This window comes from Magnolia sinica, chromosome 1 (assembly GCF_029962835.1).
Source record: "Magnolia sinica isolate HGM2019 chromosome 1, MsV1, whole genome shotgun sequence".
Classification (NCBI taxonomy): domain Eukaryota; kingdom Viridiplantae; phylum Streptophyta; class Magnoliopsida; order Magnoliales; family Magnoliaceae; genus Magnolia; species Magnolia sinica.
In genome coordinates this window covers 1,762,916-1,786,238 of record NC_080573.1, presented here as the reverse complement: position 1 = coordinate 1,786,238, position 23,323 = coordinate 1,762,916, and the positions used below count along the sequence as shown (strand labels likewise).

Genomic DNA, 23,323 nt, shown 5'->3' with positions numbered 1-23,323 from the left:
CTAGACTTCCTTTGATATAGTTTTCAAGAGGTGAAAGATATATGAATTAGAATGGATTCCATTATCTAACCATGCCCAGGAGATAAAGCAAACAACAGGATTAAACTAATTACCAACCAATCAACAATGTATGAGGATCAGGAAGGGTACTGCCATCCTACCATGCCCATGGAGCAATGATGAACAACAAGGCTTCCTGACTTCATAAACATAAAAAGAGGAAAGAAATATTCAAAGCCATTGCAAACCTATTGTAATTTTAGTCACAACAGACCATTAAAGACTAATAAAAATATTCCTTATAATAATCAACTAAATCAAATTAAGTTCAGAAATTTAATTTAAATGCATAGAATAGACTCTCCCATCTCGCTACAGGCTTCACCTCTTAGCCCTAGCTAAGAGGTTTAGCCATACATGAATGGCCTGAACAAATCAAATAGAAATAAAAAGAGAAAGAAAAGAACAAGAAGGAAGAAGAGAGAAAACCCGCTTCACATCCCTGCCAAACTATTCCCGTTTTCAGCCTCCATGACGTCTAGCCCCAAGTCCTCTCTCTGCCTCTGCTCTCTCTCTCCAGCCACGTCTAGCAAAAACCCAGCCGCTGCTTCCAATCCTCCCCAGCAGCAGAAAACCCACCTGCTGCTTCTCTATACGTTGCCGACAGCCCACCTTCTCCCTGTTTTCCTCTGTTTACGGCTTCTCACGTTCCTGCCAAAAACTCCTCACGTTCCAGCCCGTTTTTCCTCCCTGCCAAACTAAAGACCAGCCAGCAGCCAACCTCTTCCTTCTCTTTTTAAAGGTGAACGGCCTCCTCCGAGAGCTACTGTCGAGTCCCATACGGAATAGGTTGCAGAACCTGTTTTTACGCAGCCAGCTTTCAAAACCGCGTTCGTATGCGCGTGAAAGAGAAACATATTGTGTTTGAATCGAGATTTTGGACGACTGATCGTCCAAGATCAGAATCGGACTTCTTGGAGGTGGTCACGGCTCCCTGTTGATGAGGATGAACGATTTGGATTGCTGATCCGATCACCGTCCTGATCACGGAACGGCCTGGAAGTCCCGGTTGCGCATAACAGGGCTTGCGCGGTTCTTGCGCTGGGATGTTGGTGGAGGCCATGAACGATGCTGGAGAGGAAATCCACTCCGTCAGTTGGATTCACCTCGGAATTCCGGTTGGAGATGGACGGTTTTGGTTGTCCGTTGATGCGGCCCATTGAATTGCAACTCAGCCGTCCATCCTGCATTTAAGCAGAGACCCACGCACATATGCGTGTATGGGTTTAGAGAAACCCCTCTTGTACGGTCGTTTGGATCCTCTGGAATGACTGGACGGTCCGGATTGTCGAAATGAGGCGCGAGTGGGGCCCACATGGAGTGCCCGTCGAAACAGCGTCGGTCGCTGTTTCCTTGTTGAGGACGGACTTCGGGTCAGCTCGATTTTTGACCGGACTCTCCGTCCGGTGCATTGCTCGTGCACATGCACCCTATGTACATGTAATGTACATATGGGTCCATCGTAATGTTTGAGAGAAATCTGTGCCGTCCATCCATTCTGTCATATCTTATAAACCGTCCATACCAATTTTGAAGTATATCCAGATATCAGGCGGGCCCCACATAATGATTAAAGGGGCTGATCTATCCGTTGAGCCACTTCCACAGTGATCCAGGAGCTGAAATTTTACGTGTATGGTTCATTTATGGTCCTCAGGCCACGTATGGAGTTTCGAACTGATCGGATGGTGGGAACCCTATGATCTTGCATTCTGGACACTTTTCAGGCCAATTGAGCTTCAATTTCTCGATTTTCTTGGATCCTTGGTGTGCAAATCTGTCGATCTTGGTCCCTTGGAGTCTGTCCCTTGCCTTGGTGCATTCTGAATGTTAAATCCATGCTCTTAGTACCTTTTCCCAGTCCAGGCTCGTAAATACGCCCTGCAACACAAATATGATTAAAATGGGCTATTAAACGGTACCATGTTGATAAATCCAGGCAATAACTGGGTATAATATGCAATATTTGACCCTCAACACAACCCCCAACCAGCATTTTACTAGTCCCGAGCAAAATATGCGAAAAGTAAGTTGAGAATTACAGAACAATTTCTATAAACTCGAGAGATTTATGAAAAACAATTCAGATATTCGAATTCTATGATTCATGAATGTTGGCATTACTTTCTCCTAGAATCAAACTCACAGTACTTCATAATCAAGCTCAAATATTAATCCATTAATTAGAACGATTCTAAATATTGGATTCCATGGATGTATAGTGTAATCTCAGCTTAACACCATTAAATTTCACTCCTCTATTTCAGGATATCATTGGTAACCACAATAGAATTCATGATAACCAATACCCAAGCCCAAGCTTGATTCATTCTTCCAGCTTTTGATGATTTCCATACTATGTCCACTTTTTAAAAGTACAGCCAAGGAGGAGAATCGAATCTACACCTATAGGGAGCAAACCTATGGTAAAGACCGGTCGCCAAAAAGTTTATGAATGTCAACCTTGGGAAATCAAACCTTCACCTGTAGGGAGCAAACCTATGGTGAAAACCATTCGCCCAATCTTTTCAATTTCTCAGGTTGGTTCCTTTCAAGCTTAGTGATCACCAAATTAATCCTTCGATATCGAATGAAACCTTAATGTGTAAGCGAGATGTGACATGTAAAATTATGATTCAATCAATGGTTAAAACTTCTAATCATGGATTAATAGTTCTAACTTAATTGTGAAATCTAACAAATAGTTAAATCCAAGAGTCATCAATTCCAACATCACTTATTTTGTAATTCTAAATCCAAGATGGCCATCAAAATCGCTTCGAATTCATCCAAAATTCTAGAAAAAATTAAAAATTTTCACAATTTCTGCTCAAGACTAAGAAAATACAGATTAGGAGACCTAATCTCCCACCCCCAACCTAAAATCTACATTGTCCTCAATGTAAAAGAAATAAGCATGCGATGCACATGGGACAAAATAAGTAAATGAGAAGTGATGAGAAGATAATACTTGAAAGAATCAAGAGGCTTTCCACAGATATTTACGTAAAAGGGGTTTAGTACAAGAGAGAAACCAAAAAAATAAAGACAAAATCCTACCTATACCACTTTCGTAGGTGCTCTCGATTGCATTTAGCGTATGCAACAAGCCTTTAAACCCCTAGGTTACCCCTAGGGGACGAGTTGTAGTCTCGTGAGGGTTTGCAGTAATGTTACCCACAAACATTGAACTAACTAATGATACAAACAAAATGAAATGAAGAGCTGGGTTGCCTCCCAGGAGCGTTAAGTTTACCGTCTTCAGCCAGACAAATAAAGCAGCTACCCTAGTCCTATAAAAGCGATAAACTTACCTGTACCTCCATCAGACTAGGAGATCAATCCTGGTAAACAGGAGCAGTCAGGGGCATGGACATGTCCTCTGAATCAAATTTCTCGACAAATGGTTTCAATCGTTGTCCATTGACTTTAAACTCCTTGCCATTGTCGGGATCTCTTATCTCAACGGCCCCATAAGGAAAAACAGTAACAACAATGTAAGGGCCGGTCCAACGAGATCGAAGCTTACCCGGAAAGAGATGTAATCGAGAATTGTACAAAAGGACCTTCTGACCAGGCGTGAATGATTTTCGCAAAATGTGTTGGTCATGAAATGCTTTCATCTTGTCCTTGTAAATTCTTGAATTATCGTACGCATCATTCCGGATTTCCTCCAGTTTATTCAATTGAAGTTTGCGTAGCGAGCCAGCGTTGTCAAGATTGAAATTAAGATTTTTGATCGCCCAGTACGCTTTATGTTCCAGCTCCACAGGCAAGTGACAAGCCTTCCCATAGACAAGTCTAAAGGGAGACATTCCAATAGGGGTTTTAAATGTAGTACGGTATGCCCATAAGGCATCGGTCAATCGAATTGACCAATCCTTACGATCAGGGTTGACCGTCTTCTCCAAGATGTGTTTAATTTCCCTATTAGAAATCTTGGCTTGCCCACTTGTCTGTGGATGGTATGGGGTGCTCACCTTATGAGAGATACCGTATTTCTTCATTAAGCTCTCGAATGGTCTATTACAAAAGTGTGAGCCCCCATCACTAATGATGGCTCGAGGCGTTCCGAATCGAGAAAGGATGTTTTCTTTTAGGAATTTAATGACCGTGCGATGGTCATTCTTTCGACACGGAATCGCTTCGACCCATTTAGTGACATAATCCACGGCGAGCAAAATATACAGATTCCTAAACGATTGGGGGAATGGTCCCATGAAATCAATGCCCCAGCAATCAAATGCTTCAATGATAAGGATGAGATTCAAAGGCATCATATTTTGACGGGACAATGCTCCCAATTTCTGACAACGCTCACAAGCTTTGCAAAACTCATGAGTGTCCCTAAACATAGTGGGCCAGTAAAAGCCACACTGCAGAATTTTGGCCGTGGTCTTTTTAGCAGAAAAGTGACCACCACAGGTCTGTGAGTGACAGAAGGAGATGACGCTCTGATGCTCATCGTCTGGTACACATCTCCTTAGAATTTGGTCTGGGCAATATTTAAATAAATAAGGATCATCCCAGAAAAAGTTGCGCACCTCGGTGAAGAATTTCTTCTTATCTTGCGCAGTCCACTGTGTCGGTATGGCACCTGTAGTAAGATAATTAGCAATATCAGCGAACCAATGTGAATGAGAGACTCTGAACAGTTGTTCATCAGGGAACATATCATTGATATGGGTCGCCTCAAGGGAATCAGAGGTATTAAGGCGAGAAAGGTGATCGGCCACTACGTTCTCTACTCCCTTTTTATCTTTAATTTCCAAATCAAATTCTTGGAGTAAAAGGATCCATCGTATCAAACGGGGCTTAGAATCATTCTTAGAAAGAAGATACTTAAGTGCCGCATGATCTGTATAGATAATGATCTTGGATTCGATCAAGTAGGACCTAAATTTGTCCAAGGCGAACACTACAGCTAAGAGTTCCTTTTCCGTGGTCGAGTAGTTCACCTGGGCAGAATTTAAAGTTCTACTTGCGTAATGAATGACGTAGGGCCGCTTATCTTTTCTCTGGCCTAGGACCGCTCCAAGAGCATAATCAGAAGCGTCGCACATAAGCTCAAAAGGAAGGCTCCAGTCTGGTGGCTGCATGATAGGTGCAGTGGTTAACGTCCCCTTAAGTTTGGTGAAAGCTTCCTGGCATTGCTCAGTCCACTCGTACGGAGCATCCTTTTGAAGAAGATTACATAAAGGACGAGAGAGAAGACTAAAGTCCTTTATGAATCGCCTATAAAATCCTGCGTGTCCTAAGAAGGATCGCACGTCTCTGATGTTCTTGGGTGGAGGTAGGTTAGAGATAAGATCGATTTTTGCCTTATCTACCTCGATTCCTTTGGACGAGATGATATGCCCAAGGACAATTCCCTTCTGAACCATGAAATGGTACTTCTCTCAATTAAGTACCAAGTTCTTTTCTTCACATCTTTTCAGCACACATTTAAGACTTTCTAAGCACTTGCTGAAAGATGGACCGTAAACAGAGAAATCGTCCATGAAGACCTCTAGATATTGTCCTACCATGTTAGAAAAGATACTAAGCATACATTGCTGAAAGGTGGCAGGGGCATTACATAGTCCGAATGACATCCTTCGGTAGGCAAAGGTGTCGTAGGGACATGTAAATGTGGTCTTTTCCTGGTCTTCAGGGGCTATCTCTATCTGGTTGTAGCCCGAATACCCGTCAAGGAAACTGTAATAGGAATGACCAGCTAACCTTTCCAGGATCTGATCAATGAATGGTAAGGGAAAGTGGTCTTTCCTCGTGACGGTATGCAACTTCCTGTAGTCAATGCACATTCTCCAACCAGTAGTGACTCTAGTTGGCACGAGTTCATTATTAGCATTGATTACGATGGTGATTCCGGACTTCTTAGGGACCACTTGAGTTGGACTCACCCATTGACTATCAGATATAGGGTATATAATACCCACGTCCAATAGTTTAAGAACCTCGGCCTTAACCACTTCTTTCATATTTGGATTTAGTCTACGTTGTGGTTACCGAGCGGTTTTTGCATTATCCTCAAGATATATGCGGTGAGTACAAATCGAGGGATCGATTCCCTTGAGGTCCGCTATCGTCCATCCCAGGACTCCTTAATGCTCAATGAGAGTAGATATAAGCATACTCTCCTGTTCTTTTTCCAGGTGGGCAGAGATCACCACCGGGTATGTCTCATCTTGACCTAAATAGGCATATTTCAAATTAGAGGGCAAAGATTTTAGGTCAAGCTTCGGCGGCTTGAGTTTAGACGGTAGAGGCACTACATCGGTTTGTGGCAATTCTTCAAATTGTGGCCTGCACCGGTTAACTTCAAGTACTGGTGGAGTATCAAGCAAGGCACACGTCTCCCTAATTATGTCATCATCAAAATCATGGGAGTGGGCCAGGCACGTCTCCAGATGGTCGGAGGATAAGGTCAGCGGTGTCGTATCTTCCACGAAAGAGTCAATCATATTAATGTCGTGGAAATCGTCATCATCCTCTGAGTTGCTTCCGTTATTGAAAAAAATGTTTGACTCCAATGTCAAATTTCCAAAAGACATAGTCATGACACCATTCCTGCAATTGATAATTGCATTTGATGTGGCAAGGAATGGGCGACCAAGAATGACGGGAATCTGAGTGCTCATGTTATTGATGGGTTCGGTGTCCAGGATGATAAAATCTACAGGGTAGTAAAATCTATCGACCTGGACTAACACATCCTCAATTATCCCTCTTGGTACACGAATAGAGCGATCAGCAAGTTGTAGTGTGGTTAGGGTGGGTTTTAATTCACCAAAACCTAACTGTTTGTATACCGAGTAGGGAATCAGATTGACGCTCGCTCCTAAGTCAAGAAGTGTGTGATCAATTCGATGGTTTCCGATTACACATGATATGGTTGGGCTACCGGGATCCTTGAATTTCTGTGGCACGTCTTGCTTCAGGATGGCACTCACTTTCTCAGTCAAGAAGATTTTCTTTTGAATAATTTTCCGTCATTTGGTCGTGCATAAGTCTTTCAGGAATTTGGCATATGAAGGTATCTGTTTAACGACATCAAGTAGAGGAATGTTGACTTTCACTTGTTTCAACACCTCTAGTATATCCTGAGAGTTAGAGAGAGGTTATGGTGAAACCAACCGTTGGGGGAACGGAGTAACTGGCTTCTCTAGAAGTTCCGGTTCTAATTTTTATGGGGCATCACTGGATCCATCATTGTTGTCCTCTTCTAGTTCTTGAGGCTTTTCGGGCCTAACCGGAAGAGTTTTATCAATGATCTTTCCACTCCTAAGAGTGGTGATGGATTTAGCGTGCCCCATCTGATTTGAAGAGCTGGGATCATTAATCTCGTATTGCGGTTTAGGATTGGGGAGAGGTTGTGCAGGAAGCATTCCCTTTTTTATAACCGTCATACGAGAATCTATCTTTTGCATAAAATCTGTAATTCCCCGCATAGCCTGAGCCAGCTCTTGTATGAGATTTTGAACAGGTTCCTCTTGAGGTTTCACTTGATTTGGATTTTGATTGAAGAAACCTGGAGGAGTCGCTGTTTGTCCATTCCTCCAACTAAAGTTTGGATGATTTTTCCAGCTAGGATTGTATGTATTGGAGTTAGGTCCAGTAAAAGGTCTTTGATAGTTGTTTACGGCATTGGCTTGTTCATTCAATACTCCTCGAAAGGCGGGTATGGTAGGACAGTTTTCAGTTGTGTGAATGTTGCAATCACAGATGCCGCAAACAATTTCATTGACCTTATCCTTCTTTCCTTCCATGGCCTCAACTTTCCTTATGAGCGTAGTCACTTTACACTTGAGATTATCCTCTTCTTTCAAGAGATATAATCCACCTTTCTCCTTTAATTGAGTCGGCCTAGACGTGGTGTTCGACTTTGGGTAATAGTCCCAAGATTGTATTTTTTCAGCCAGACTGTCGAGGTAGTCCCATATCTCGTCGACATCTTTATTAATGAACTCTCCATTACACATTGTCTCGACCATTTGATGCATGGAAGATGTCAGTCCATTGTAGAAAAAATTTGTAATGCGCCACGTTTCAAATCCGTGTTGTGGGCATGAACTGACCAAATCTTTGAACCTTTCCCAACATTAGAAGAATGTTTCATCTTCCTTTTGGGCAAAGTTCATGATTGCTTTTCTGAGGGTAATCGTTTTATGATGTGGGAAGAATTTTTTTATGAATTCCCTCTGCATGTCGTTCCATGTGCCAATGGATCTAGGACGCAGTGAATGTAACCACGTCTTAGCTTTCTCTTTTAAGGAAAACGGAAAGAGTTTCAGCCTAATTGTATCCTCAGATACATTAGGAAAACATAATGTAGCTATAATCTCATCGAACTCTTTCAAATGCAAATATGGACTCTCTGATTCAAGTTCATGGAATTTGGGAAGGAGTTGGATAACTCCTGGCTTGATGTCCATTTGTCTTGTGTTTTCAGGGAAAATCATGCATGAGAGCGTACTCAATCCCGCCGGTTGTAGATAATCTCGTAAAGTACGAGGCGGGGGTGCCTGTTGCACCTCATTCTCATCTTGGGTATCCTCCACCCTGGGTGGAAGTAGAGAAGGTTGGTCTTCAGCCATAACTTCAATTAACTCAGGGGATTTTGAGCGGTGTCTAGTCCTGCGATGGATAGTCAACCACTCAACTAATCCTCCTTCAGTCAAGAGACGTCGAGTGTCGTCACGGGCCCACTTGGGCATGAAAACACTCGCAGCCCTCAATTAAAAACCTAATCCTAAGAAAGGAAAAGAAAATCTAGAAAGAAAGAGAGAGTTGGAAAGAAATTACCAAATTGAAGCTCCTAAGTTAAGGACCTGCAAAATAAAACAAAATAAGTTAGATTCTAAAAAGGAGAAGAACAATCCTTTAAAAGAAAGGTAGCAGTGAATTAATTTCTAAAAGAAAGTGGAAACTTCTAAAATAAATTAGGAAAGTCCTAAACTAGAAAGTAAATTACTAAAAGAGAACTGAAAAATAGAAAGTAGGGAAGGAGCTTACCGAATTAGAAATTTCTATCTTAAAGGCCTACAAAATAGGAAGGTTAGTTTCTAAACAAAAATTCTAAAAATAAATTAGGAAAACAAATTAGATTTTAAAAGAGTTAAAATTAGAAAGTTACTAAAATAAAAATAGAAAGTTAATTTCTAAAAAGGGAAAGAAATAACCTAATTTCTAAAAATAAACTATTTCCTACAGAAGGGAGGATACTAGAATTAGAAAATTTCTAAAATTTAAACCCTAATTCTAAAAATAGGAAAAAGTAGAGAGATTAGGAAGGAATTACCAATTGAGAAACTTATGTCAAGATCCTATAAAACAGGAAACAAGTTAGTTTTGAACTCAAATAATAGTTTCTAAAAATAAAATAAAAACCTTTAACCTAAAGTTAGTAAAATCCTAATCTTAACCTAATTCTAAAACTAATTAATTTCAGAAAAACGTAACCGTCAGTCTCCGGCAACGACGCCAAAAACTTGTTCACACCCCAAGTATAGGGTTGTGATGTAGTAATAAACTCGGTAAGACCGAGGTCGAATCCACAGGGACTAATACCTGTACGTTATCTGAAACCAAGTAGAATTAGAACTAGACTAAGATGTGATCTAACCAAATAGAATTTTAAGGAATAATTGTGGAATAATTATCTAAAACTTTAAGGAATTCAGAGGAAGGAAACTAGGGATTCAGAGGATCCACTTGTAGAGATCAGGGAGAAATTATGCCTGCTTCAGAAATCATGGAATTTAACTAGACTTCCTTTAATATAGTTTTCAAGAGGTGAAAGGTATATGAATTAGAATGGATTCCATCATCTAACCATGCCCAGGAGACAAAGCAAACAACAGGATTAAACTAATTACCAACCAATCAACAATGTATGAGGATCAGAAAGGGTACTGCCATCCTACCATGCCCATGGAGCAATGATGAATAACAGGGCTTCCTGACTTCATAAACATAAAAAGGGGAAAGAAATATTCAAAGCCATTGCAAACCTATTGTAATTTCAGTCACAACAGACCATTAAAGACTAATAAAAATATTCCTTATAATAATCAACTAAATCAAATTAAGTTCAAAAATTTAATTTAAATGCATAGAATAGACTCTTCCATCTCGCTACAGGCTTCACCTCTTAGCCCTAGCTAAGAGGTTTAGCCACACATGAATGGCCTGAACAAATCAAATAGAAATAAAAAGAGAAAGAAAAGAACAAGAAGGAAGAAGAGAGAAAACCCGCTTCACATCCCTGCCAAACTCTTCCCGTTTTCAGCCTCCATGACGTCCAGCCCCAAGTCCTCTCTCTGCCTCTGCTCTCTCTCTCCAGCCACATCTAGCAAAAACCCAGCCGCTGCTTTCAATCCTCCCCAGCAGCAGAAAACCCACTTGCTGCTTCTCTATACGCTGCTGGCAGCCCACCTTCTCCCTGTTTTCCTCTGTTCACGGCTTCTCACGTTCCTGCCAAAAACTCCTCACGTTCCAGCCCGTTTTTCCTCCCTGCCAAACTAAAGACCAGCCAGCAGCCAACCTCTTCCTCCCCTTTTTAAAGATGAACGGCCTCCCCCGAGAGCTACTGTGGAGTCCCAAAAGGAATAGGTTGCGGAACCCATTTTTACGCAGCCAGTTATTCAAACTGCATTCGTATGCATAGTGAAACGCAAAACATCTTGTGTTTGGATCGAGATTTTGGACGACTGATCATCCAAAATCAGAATCGGACTTCTTGGAGGTGGTCACGACTCCCTGTTGATGAGAATGAACGATTTGGATTGCTTATCCGATCACCGTCCTGATCACGGAACGGCCTGGAAGTCCCGGTTGCGCGTAACAGGGCTTGCGCGGTTCTTGCGCTGGGATGTTGGTGGAGGCCATGAACGATGCTGGAGAGGAAATCCACTCCGTCAGTTGGATTCGCCTCGGAATTCCGGTTGGAGATGGACGGTTTTGGTTGTCCATTGATGCGGCCCATTGAATTGCAACTCAGCTGTCCATCCTGCATTTAAGCAGAGACCCACGCACATATGCGTGTATGGGTTTGGAGAAACCCCTCTTGTACGGTCGGTTGGATCCTCTGGAATGACTGGACGGTCCGGATTGTCGAAATGAGGCGCGAGTGGGGCCCACATGGAGTGCCCGTCGAAACAGCGTCGGTCGCTGTTTCCTTGTTAAGGACGGACTTCGGGTCAGCTCGATTTTTGACCGGACTCTCTGTCCGGTGCATTGCTCGTGCACATGTACCCTATGTACATGCAATGTACATATGGGTCCATCGTAATGTTTGAGAGAAATCTGTGCCATCCATCCATTCTGTCATATCTTATAAACCGTCCATACCAATTTTGAAGTATATCCAGATATCAGGCGGGCCCCACATAATGATTAAAGGGGCTGATCTATCCGTTGGGCCACTTCCACAGTGATCCAGGAGCTGAAATTTTACGTGTACGGTTCATTTATGGTCCTCAGGCCACGTATGGAGTTTTGAACTGATCGGATAGTGGGAACCCTATGATCTTGCATTCTGGACACTTTTCAGGCCAATTGAGCTTCAATTTCTCGATTTTCTTGGATCCTTGGTGTGCAAATCTGTCGATCTTGGTTCCTTGGAGTCTGTCCCTTACCTTGGTGCATTTTGAATGTTAAATCCATGCTCTCAGTACCTTTTCCCAGTCCAGGCTCGTAAATACGCCCTGCAACACAAATATGATTAAAATGGGTTATTAAACGGTACCATGTTCATAAATCCAGACAATAACTGGGTCTGATATGCAATATTTGACCCTCAACAATTTATACATTAAATATTAGATACTTTTAACTAATTTTAATTGAAAATATTTACAAAAGAAATTAATCAAATCTTAAAAAGTAGATAAGCATGTATCATGATGAGTACATTAGATTTTATGCTTTAATACATAGAATTAATTAATCATGCATGATTAGATGTGATCAAATCAATGGCGATAATAAAAAAACATTGAACGTGCGTGAGATGTCCGTTGCCATTGGTTTCAAATATGAATTGTTGTGCCATGCTACCCTAGGGAAGATAAACAGTCCTCCAGGTTTCACATACAAACTAGCAAGATATGATGCTAGATGTACAACTTCCTATGCAGAATGTAGATGGGAAATTTTGTACCTCAATGCGTATAAAAAGAATGATGATCATACTTAATTTGGAAGTATTTAATCAAACATTCTATATTGGTGTGCTAGGGCCTAGAGAATAAACATAACTGTAGAGAAATTGTCTTTAAAAGAGTAAAATCTTTTGAAGGTTTATTACATTTAGAATTTTGTAGTTGTTGAGACAATTTAGTAGTTTTAACCTGCGATTTTACATTTTTGTTCCTTCCCATCTTCAAGGATAATAATAATATGGTTTTCTACATTTATTTTTATATTTATCATTGATAGGATTATTATGATTTGGTGTTGTTGCGTCGGATTTAATGCAGTGGCAGTGAAAGTTGCTACATCAACTATGTTGGCCAAGGCAAAGGGAGAGGAAAAGAAAGGTGAAATAGTAAAGGGAAGGCTTCCCTTACTATTGTTATTATATTGGATATAGGATTTTTTTCTACTTTAATACCATGTTGTTGGAGGAAAAGATCAGTGCTAAGATCTTTCCATAAATCATCTTATTTATAAGAAAAAACATGGAAACAAGCTATCCTACTCTTAATCAGCCTACTGGCTATGGCCCAACAACAATACAACACAAAGGTTGGTTCAATCCAACCAATATATATAAACATCCTATGTATGGATTCTCATTCACTTCATAAAACCATCCAAATAATGAGCCACTTTAGGTAGGGTATTAATAAAATATCAGCTTGATTAGATGATCTTAACAACTGTTTCATGGACTCTTATGAGTTACTTTCTTACCCAACTGTTTCCAATCTCAACCGTCCATTAGAAGTCCACCAATCAGCTAGTTAAGACCATTTTTCAGTGTGGTTTCCCATGTTTTGGACAGTTCAGATTGAGGTACATCTTTCCATGTATGCAATGGTTGAGTGCACGCATATGGATGCTCACACTTCGCCCGAGTATCAGAGCTTTTCTTATTTCCATCTGTAAGGGTAATCTCGTCCGTTCGCAAAACATTAAGGGTAACTTTGTCATTTTGAGAGTCTCGGGCATTGGGGATTGTCCATTCAATTGAAAACTCCTCTTTCAGACCTATAAAAAGTAATTGTACGTAAATACTCGCAGCGGTAGCATTTCTAAAATGGCAATAAAATAGAGGCCGTTCTTCTGCAGCGATTGTTTGTAAGCCTATGCTATTTCTATATTTATGAGAATTAACATACATGAGGTCCCAAATCCAATCCGTCCATCATGTGAAACACCTCATATTCCTCATGGATCCCTTAAATTAAATTGATTGAAAACGCAGGTAACCCATACCATGTAAAATCATGCTGGAACCTCTAACTAAAATCATCTGATCTGATCCACATGAATTTCGTTAAATCCAATTATTTTTTACCTAATCTATTAATCCTGAAGAGGATAATCTTTTTAATGGACTGGATGGACTATAACAGTCACTGTGGCCCCCAAAAAAATCTGGAAATTTTTAATGGTTTTCATCGCCATCCCAACATTTCCAGTGTGACGTGGTATATATATAGTTTATATCAGTCTAATTTTAAGCATAAGAGTGAAATTGAAAGGATACATATTATGGACAGAGTAGATTTATTCCCTATTTGATGGTGGGCCCCACATACGGAGTTGTATTATAAGCTTATTTTACACTAGTGGTCACTTTTCCAAGGGAGATGCTATTTACACCCAATTTTCTTGATATTCATGCACTCATTTTTTCTACGTGAACTCAAATAGTACCATATTTTACTACTAAAATTACAAACTGAGAAAAATGGTGTATGGAAATAGAAAAAGAAGGGTGTAAATCTCAATTTCAACAACTTTATAGTAAAAGCAGGTGCATGTCTCGTGAAAAGGGCTTGCATTTATTAACTCCCAAGTCAAATGCATGTTAAAAAAAAAAAGTGGAATGCTACAATGCAGTCGCACGGTTTCACTTTTAAATCGCACTTGACTCACATGAATGGGGAGGCACACATGTCGATGATCCGGTCCATTCATCAGCCAATCCGAATTAATTAGTTTCGTGAATAAAAATATAAGACTATAATAATCAGATAGGTCATAGATCTACAAAATAAATGGACGGGTCTGTCAAACTGATTAACGGTTGAAAGTTTTTGAATATTTGTGGTAGATTTTATAAACAAATTTATCCTATTTTAAATTAATAAATGTAAAATCTGAGGATAGACAGGATATACAGTCCGATGTCATACACATATGAAGAACTTGCACGTATGACGCGCTCGAGCATGTGGAATGGGTGTTCCTGGAGAAAGATCAGGCCCCATCGGAGATTACAAGGTCTGAAAGGTCTGAAGAATCCGTTCTCTGAAAACGTGTGAAGCGCTTTGGCACGCTCGCATGCCATTTGGAGGATCTTTCGCTGCAGCCGGTTGCATGTTTAGATCTAGCTTTAGACGGCCCATGTATTTCTACGTTGTTTATTGGGCCTAGACATGGAAATCTGACGGACCACAGAGACCCATTGACAGGCCTAAATTGTTAGGTAGTCTGCTGTGTTGATATGTCTGGTTCATTTATGGTGCATGTATTCATTTTGTGGTGCTACTGCGGCACACCATATGTTATGTAATTAGTGTTTCTTCATTTCTTGGAGAAAAGGGTGAGTGAGCGGCTCTCTAATCTCACTTGAATGTGGGGTCCACGGTGATCTATTTATTTCATATCTAATCCGTTCATCTGTTTTCCTAGCTCATTTTAAGAGATGATGCCAAAATTAAATCAGATCCAAATCTCAGGTGGAGCACAATATCGGAAACAGTTTTGATTAAACACCCACCATTAAAAGCTTCCTAGGCACCGCAAGAGTTTTCATTTCTCTTTGCTACGGGAACAAGCGCAGTCTCACCGAGTTATTACTACATCCTGGACGTACACTTAATTTTGATATCTCTTTGTTATCGCCCGCTAAAGTTTTAAATTAGGTTGAAATTTAGGCTTACATAGTTCCAAGGAGTGCCTCATCACGTGGACCGTTTAGATTCTATGCCCATGATATGTGTGCAAAGGTGGGCACAGGCGCTAGTGTAAGAAAGCGCACATGTTAGCATCTCTCTCTCTCTCTATATATATATATAGTATCATTGGCCCCTACATACATTTTAGAATGCTTTAGTGGTGAATGGTTTGAACTTATCACTTAGACACACGTGCCATGTTGCTCGCAAGTGCGAGATCAGGGCGCCGATTAGATACTCCAAATCACTACTGAAGTGATGTCACCAAGCTTTGTGGGCCCCACCATGATGCATGTATTGTATACATACTGTCCATCCATTTGGAGAGATCATTTAATGGCATGAGAAAAATAATGAGATAAATCTAAAGTTCAAGTGGACCCCACCATAGAAAACAGGGGGACAGTGACATCCACCGTTCAAAACTTCTTAGGGGCCACGGAAGTTTCCGATCAAGCTTATATTTTTGTTTTCACTTCATCTATCTCTACGTTAACTTATGAATAGGTTGGATCTAAAAAAAAATCATGGTGGGCCCTCTAAATGTTTCAACAGTGGCTGTGACTGATCCCACGGTTTTCTATGATGGGTCCACTTGAACTTTAGATCTATCTCATTCTTCTTCTCATGCCATAAAACCTACGGATACAACACATGCATCATGGCGGGTCCATAGAGCTTGGTGATGGCACTTTACGAGCGATTTGCCTACTGACCTTGTCAGTATCTAATCTGTGCCCACGAGATCATATCCCTGCTTTACAAAAGTGTGAGATCCAATTGGTTTGTGTCGAGTGCCCCGTCCCCACTCTCACATGTAAATGTATATGTGCAAACTTCAAGCCTACTCAAAAGGCGAACCATGAGGTTGAAAACAAACTTATTCAATGTTTTCTTGGAATGAATGTTTTTACTTTTATTTTTCACCGGACTATCCGGGCCACCATGATGTATGTGTTTTATCTATGCTGAGATTTGTTTTTCCATGTTGTTTTAGAGCATGAGCTCAAAATTGAAGAATGTCCAAAGGTCAAAAGGACCACACCATAGGAAGATGAGGATATTGATGTCCGCAGTTGAAAACTTTTTAAGCTAGCCATCACACTTATTTTTTAACCTGTTTATAAGGTTACACAGGCCTAGGTGAAGGGGAAATAAAAACATCATCTTGATCTAAAACTTTTGTGACCTTTAAGAAATTTCAAAAGTGGACATCTAATCCCCACTACTTTCTGTGGTGAGGTCCACTTAACTCCAAATACACTTTAATTTTTTTGCTCATTTTCTAAAGTGAGTTGGAAAATTGATGTAGAGCAAGCTGTAGACCTATTCATGACATAAATAAACCAAAAGAAGCTCGAACGAAAGTGAACCTAGTCCCCGGGGAGGCATGACGTAACTAGGCATTAAGTGTGTCCAAATTGAAGAAATTCATTTCGGATTGAGAGAAATCATCATTTGAAATGTAAACTATAACATTTGATCTAAGTTGAGTTACGAGAAACATGACTTATGCATTTTGATTGGAATATACGCATCGCTCCTTTTTGTGAGAAAATGATTCATTTCTATTCAAAACTACAAATTTATGGAAAACTTACTACACTTACTAAATTTTAAATTTGAAGTATTTCTTTTATTTTAGAGTTTTAGTATGTAATGTCTTTTTAGAATTTGTTTCTTATGATGCCAAAAATCATCTGACAAAATTAAGTTAGAACTTTTTATTTTTAGTGAATTTTATTATTTTTAGTAAGCTTTGATTTAGTCAAATAGGATCTTAATTAGGGTTTGCGTTAATCATCACTGTTTCCCATGTACCATCCACACCGTCCATGGTATAGGAAACAATGGTTATTGACCATAAAGAACGTCTAGAGGGTCTTAAAAGCTTTAGATCAAGATGATACTTGTGTGGTCTCTTCATCTTGGTGTTTGTGACTTTATCAACAGGTTGGATGGCGGATGGCAAATAAACATTCTGGCGGAATCCATGAAGTTTCTATTGGTGGGTATTCAATCAAGATTGTTTCCTGTCATGTGGTCCACCTAAGATTTGAGTCAGCTTCATTTTTGGGATCATGCTCTAAAATGAACTTTCGAAATGATTGGTTGGTGTGGATTTAAGGCACATACATCACTGTGAGCCCCACAGTCAGGGTCCCACCCACCTCGGTGGATCCGGGTCACGCTTAATCCGCTCCCCACCCAAACTTCAAGATACTGAAGACAAAATTAGTCAAAATTTTCTCATCCGTACACTCGTCATTAAACTATGGCCCACCTAATTTAAAAACTAGAATGATTGTTTTCATCAGGGCATGTACATTATAGTTCTACATCAAGGATGGCTACGATCGTCCACTCTCATGGGACACCCTTTTCGAACCAGGAAAACGGATTGAGTGGTGACCCTAACGCCACCAATATCCTTTGTGACCAGACTATGGGTTTTATCTACACCATCTATCTATTTTTCCAGCTCATTTTAAGGCATGACCCGAAAATTGAAGCATGATCACGAAATAGACTAGATCATCTCCCTTTAGGCATTGATCTAAACCCTTAAAAGTTTCATGTCCTTTTAAAGAATTATCTGGGCTGTGTTTGAGTAAGAAGCCCACAGGATCATTCAAACCCAGTACACATGTCTGATAAGCATTGGGTTGGGCACGTACCTATGGGCTTGGCGGCCCGTTGGCCTTTCTTTGGATTGGGCTTGGACTTATTACCTCGGCCTGTGAGCTGGGCTTGGGCTCAAGTCATTTTTCCCAACCCACTTTAGCCGGGCCCGACTTCATATTCTATCCTACCAAGAAGCTTTTCTAGTCTCAGTTGGGTAAACACATGCATCTTCCACACAGACTGTTAGTTTCATTTTTGTAAATGTCTATTTTCAACCGTAGTTTCTGTGTGAATTTGAGTGTATTTTGATTTCATTTAGAATTCAAAAGTGAGTGTATTTTGATTTCATTTAGAATTCAAAAGTCATTTGGCTGGGATTTGGAACAGGAGGTATTTGAAATACACAATTTTAGTATGTTTTGAAATCTCTCATTTTTCTATGATTTCAAATCTTAGCTATTTTACATTTAAAAAAAGTGTTCCTAAGTTACTAATCCATTATAAATTATATATGTGGCACACTCATGATAACGTAAAATAATTAAATTATTAGCTGCATCACTAAAATTACATCAATAGAATGATTTGAACAGTCTAAAAATTGACTATGTAAATTGATGGTTAAAAAACATCGACGAGTTGCTCATTTGTGATCCTATACTTGTGGCCCACCCGAGACTAAGAATTTCATCATTTATTGCCAAAGTAAATATTTCAATGCACTTATTACAATCATTCTGTCAAAATATCATACATGTATACTAATTTGGGATATTAACATAGAATTTGTAATCAAATTCAATTTCCTATAAATATACTACAAAATTTCAATGCATTGCTATTATAAAATTATAGCTACACCAATGGGTTCAATGTGGCATAAACACATGCTATTCCAGCCCATTCAAACCATGGGCCTCATTGACAATTGAGCACGCCCTGAAAATTGTACAGATTAGATGACCTACTATCTAATGTTAGCCATCAAATGGACAAGTACAATAATATGTCTAAAGGTCCAAATTAAGGAGGCAAAGTCAAACAGTCAGGGTCGCCCTATAGATGGGATTTTTGGGCCATTCCACATTCACATAATTAGGACCCACAATTTGGACAGTCCAAACTAGTAATTGGCATGCAGGCATGTGTCATGTACAGTAGACGAGTTGCCACAATTTAGTGAGTTGGAACATATATGCACATTGCCAAAAACAAAAAGAACAAAACAATTCTCTTTTAAGAGGAAACTACTTAACCTTATCTCTTGAAGGGAATAAAAATTAGGTTGTGACAACCACATACAACCAAACTGAAAATAAAATAAACTTAAAAAATCATAGAAGATGGATTCTCTTTCTTGATTGGTATGGATATGACAGCTCAGATGAATGTAGAAACGACAACCATTTTATCATGGAGAGGGAAGTGGGGTAGACAAAATCAAGGAGAGAAGGAAGGGAGAAAGAAATATGGGAGACAGGAATGGGAAAGGAGAGCAAATAGGAGAGAGAAGGGGCAGCCGCTGGCTAATTGCAAGTAAAACAGCAAGTAAAATCTAAGCCTGCTTTTCGTGGATAAAATCCTTGCCGTTGATTGGATAACATCTGCATTTTCGAATTTCCAAATGCCTTTCCACGTCTTTGGAAGATTTAATCCTTGACACCCTCTAAAATCTAATTGAGGGGCAAAAATGCCCAAAATCTGGTCTCTTCGGTTAGCGGTAAATGCATATAAATTGTGTAAATAAATAATGATGACTTGGTATTTCCTGATGGTAAAGATGCTGGTAAGTATAGTTTTTGGAAGGAGTGTCATTTAAACTTTGTAGGCTCTACCATGATACAAGTGTTGCATCTACACTATTCATTCATTTTGTCAAATCATTTTTGGGCATGAGCGCAAAAAATGAGGCAGATTCAAAACTTCTATAGTCTCCAAGAGGTTTTCAATAGTAGGCATTCCATCATCACTATTTTCTATGGTGTGGTCCACTAGAGATTTCAATCTACCTCATTTTTGAACTCATGTCCTAAGATAATCTGAAAAAAAAATGAATGGACAACATGAATATAAAATATATATTATGGTAGGGCTCGTTACCACGTTGAGTTTTGCCCCATTTTTTTAGGCTAAACCAAACATTGACCATGGTTGGACTGTTGATCTAATAGGGCACCTTGTAAATGGCCCATGGACTGAAATTTTCAGTGATTGCATGGTCCTATTGTCAATGTTTTCTATTGAATGCGGACCATTGCTCATTTTAGCTCAAATATCCCTTGCATGGATATCAACAGGATCAGTACCACAGTCTGGTCTCCTAGCATTTTGTTCTATGGCAAGTCCACATGATGGCCTATCAAAGAAAACAGTCTGAATTGGGGCAAATAGGTGCTATGTCATGTGTATGGTGAAAATATTCAATGTCCAGCAGTCTAAATCAGAGTACCATAACTACAATGGAAACCAAATATACCTACTAAATGTAAACTCTAATCGAATGACAGAAGTATGTGGATAATTCTTCACATACACACACATAAAAGCTCAATTGAATTACTCCAATTGCGATGTTGCTTAATCAAGAAAACCCAATTTCAAATAATTTTCAATGATCTCTTCGGGTGATAGATCAGTAAAATAACCATTCCCTACCTTCATTCCCTCTTCCCTTGCGAGCCGCTCAACTTCCAGCTGAACTTGATCAGCTCCCACTCGACTTGGATCCAACAGATTACATGCCACTTCAATTGTGTCCTCACCATGGGCAAGTGCTATCGCTTCCACTGATGCAAGCCCACCTCCTCGACTGCTCACCTGTCTAGCAATCCTACGGACACCAGCAATGTCAGTTGATGAAATGGGCACATTGTAAGTGGCAACCCATTGCGTTGCACCAACAATTGCAACACCTTTGGACCGAGCCGCTTGAGAAGGGCCAATGTCTGGCTCTAGCTGCAAGGACTCAGGTTCTACCCCACCTGACCACTGGTTGCCAATGGCATTGGGCTTGTAGTAACCCAATTCTCTTCTGATTGAATCAAGGGTCCTCCCTCGTTCATCTGCTGCTCCATATAGAAACACAGGAACTGCATGATTTGTATCATGTAACATTAGCAACAGGAATAAAAGTTTAAAGAACTGTTTAGGAAAACAGGATTTAGAACGTCTCAATCATAACATGCAAAATCAATTGATATTTTGCAAACTACAGCAGATTTTTATTGAAAGGATTGGCAATGTTCAGCTCTTGGATATTCAGAATCTTGTAAAGCTATTGAATTTGGGTGCCAGTTAAAAAATGAGTTCATCTCATTTTAGTTAATCCTATGTGTAAGAATGACGGTTTTTGGTTATCGAGATTAATCTTAATCCTTACCCAAAATGAATATGATCCCTAATACACAATTACATTAACTAAAATGAGATGAACTCCTTTTCAGGCCCTTCTCATCTCGCTTGAGATTTTTGGTGGGCTCTGTTTTCCGCAACATTCCAAACATGAAAACCGTGTTTGGATGCTCAAGTGACTTGAATTGCAAAATTCCAATATGAAGTATCCCTCAAATTGCAATTTTCTAGTCCCACTTAAAAGCAATTCAATTGAAAAATGGAGCGCTTTATCACTTTATATGTATGCCATTCAAGGAAATAAAAACATGGTCATTTCACATTTCAGGGAATAATAAAAACTACAATCCAATCAGATAGTGCATCCAAACAAACCCATTATAGGAAATTTGAGAAGTGCAATTCAATTTCAATTTCAACCCCAACACCACACATACCTCCAAGCTTAAGTCCTATATCGGCTGCGACAGAATTGGCAAGGTGGGCTGCTTGATCCAGCGAAGCCTGAGAGAGAGGGTGGAAGCAGATGTGATCGACGACTCCTATACGTGGATGAGTCCCGGAGTGCAGTTCAAGATCGATTGCGTCGAGAGCCGCTTCGACCATTGAAAACACGGCATTTCTGAGGGGAGAGGGATTTGATGGGTCAGTCGTGAAATGGGAGACGAGCGTGTAACGGACTCGGTTGTAGGAGTCGTCTGGGAAGTTGTTGATGATGGGAACTTCCGGGAATAGCTTGGCAGCTCGCTCGATCGATTCCAGTGCTGCTGGGTTGCGGCTTTCTGATATGAAGAGCGTGCAGCAGACAAGCATCTGCTTCGGCATTTTCTTTTGAATTTCTTCCAAATTCCTCTGCACGAGAGAGAGAGAGAGAGAGAGAGAGAGAGAGTTTCTTCCAACTTCCTCTGGAGAGATTCTTCCAATGTCGAGAGAGAGAGAGAGAGAGAGAGCTGACGATAAAAAAGAGGTGGTCTCTCGTCCGGGAGCGGATTAGGTGTTACCCTCACCGTATGGGGCCCACCTTGATGAATATTTTGTAAATCCACTCTGTCCATCCGTTTTTTCATTCATTTTAGGACTTGATCCCAAGACTTAAGAAGATCCAAATCTCAATTGAACCACACCATTGGAACCTGTGATGAATGGTCATTAAAAACATATTGTGGGCCACAAAATTTTTGGATTAATATGATGTTTGTATTTTCCCTTTATCCATATATTTTTGACTTTATCAACAGGTTGGATGGAAAATAAAAATTACGATAGGCCCCAGGTGGACCCTTGGTATTTTTTATGGTGGAAAATCAATCACCACCGTTTCTTATGGTGTGGCCCATCTGATATTTTGATCTATTATTTTTTACAAAAACTTACTAAAAATTATCTTTAATAAATGGATGGACGGTGTCGATATGTAAAAACGTAATCAAGTTAGGCCACGGTCAGGGTAACACCCACTAACCTGTTACCGGGTAACACCTAATCCGCCACAAGCACCGTCCACCCAGCATTTTAACTTCCAATATTTCACGTTTCGAAAAATCCAAACCGTCCATTAGGTTTTCTATATAACGAGAATCACGTTATGTAAAAATCAGCCACATCCACTCAGTAGGTGGACCAGATCATAGAAAAATCTGTACACCCATTGATGAATGACAAAATACAAGTAGTCCACTCGATGAATACCAATCAATACATAATACAAATAATCCCCTGATAAATAACAAATCATCCACCTCCACTCATCAAGTGGACTACTTTTATTTTGTTATTTGTCAAACCCCTGAGGAATTAATGGGGCTTACATTTGCACTGTGTGATTTTTATGGTCGGGCCCCACAATTGGACGGGTTGGATTTTGCAGGCACAAGACATTTTGAAAGTTACCTGCTCGGCGTATGAGGTAGATTATCGTCCCGAGCATTTCTCATGATAAAAACTCCCAGAATGCGCTTGTGAATGTGATTTCTTCTGGCCCAGGCCCACCTACTCACGTGGTTGGTGATAGTGGATAAGGCGAATCCGGGTTGGTGGGGCCGAAGCAGATTGCGTTCGATCAGGTCAGACATTTAAGCGTCCAACCAGATCTGTGTGGGGCCCACCTTGATGTATCTGTTTATCTAGACCGTTCATCCATTTTCTAAGATTAT

General features: G+C 40.1%; 1 protein-coding gene and 1 non-coding gene across 2 annotated transcripts; one reads left to right on the top strand and one right to left on the bottom strand.

Annotated features, from left to right (window-relative positions):
* Positions 1-8,112: 8,112 nt before the first annotated feature.
* LOC131221664 (small nucleolar RNA R71) lies at positions 8,113-8,219 on the top strand. Its single transcript, XR_009159518.1, has one exon. It is a non-coding gene; the product is annotated as a small nucleolar RNA R71 (small nucleolar RNA).
* Positions 8,220-20,274: 12,055 nt separating this feature from the next.
* On the bottom strand, positions 20,275-22,072 carry LOC131234919 (uncharacterized). Its single transcript, XM_058231957.1, has 2 exons — positions 21,608-22,072; positions 20,275-20,908 (listed from the first exon to the last, which is right to left on the bottom strand). Exons 1-2 carry the CDS (start codon positions 21,993-21,995, stop codon positions 20,397-20,399), a joined length of 900 nt encoding a protein of 299 aa, XP_058087940.1. The 5' UTR covers positions 21,996-22,072; the 3' UTR covers positions 20,275-20,396.
* Positions 22,073-23,323: the final 1,251 nt, after the last annotated feature.

Bases quoted from the DNA above. Each gene is read 5' to 3' on its own strand.
- LOC131234919 (XM_058231957.1), bottom strand. From the start codon at position 21,995: ATGCCGAAGCAGATGCTTGTCTGCTGCACGCTCTTCATATCAGAAAGC. The intron at 20,909-21,607 runs GTATGTGTGGTG...CAAATCATGCAG, and splicing joins TATAGGACTTAAGCTTGGAG to TTCCTGTGTTTCTATATGGA.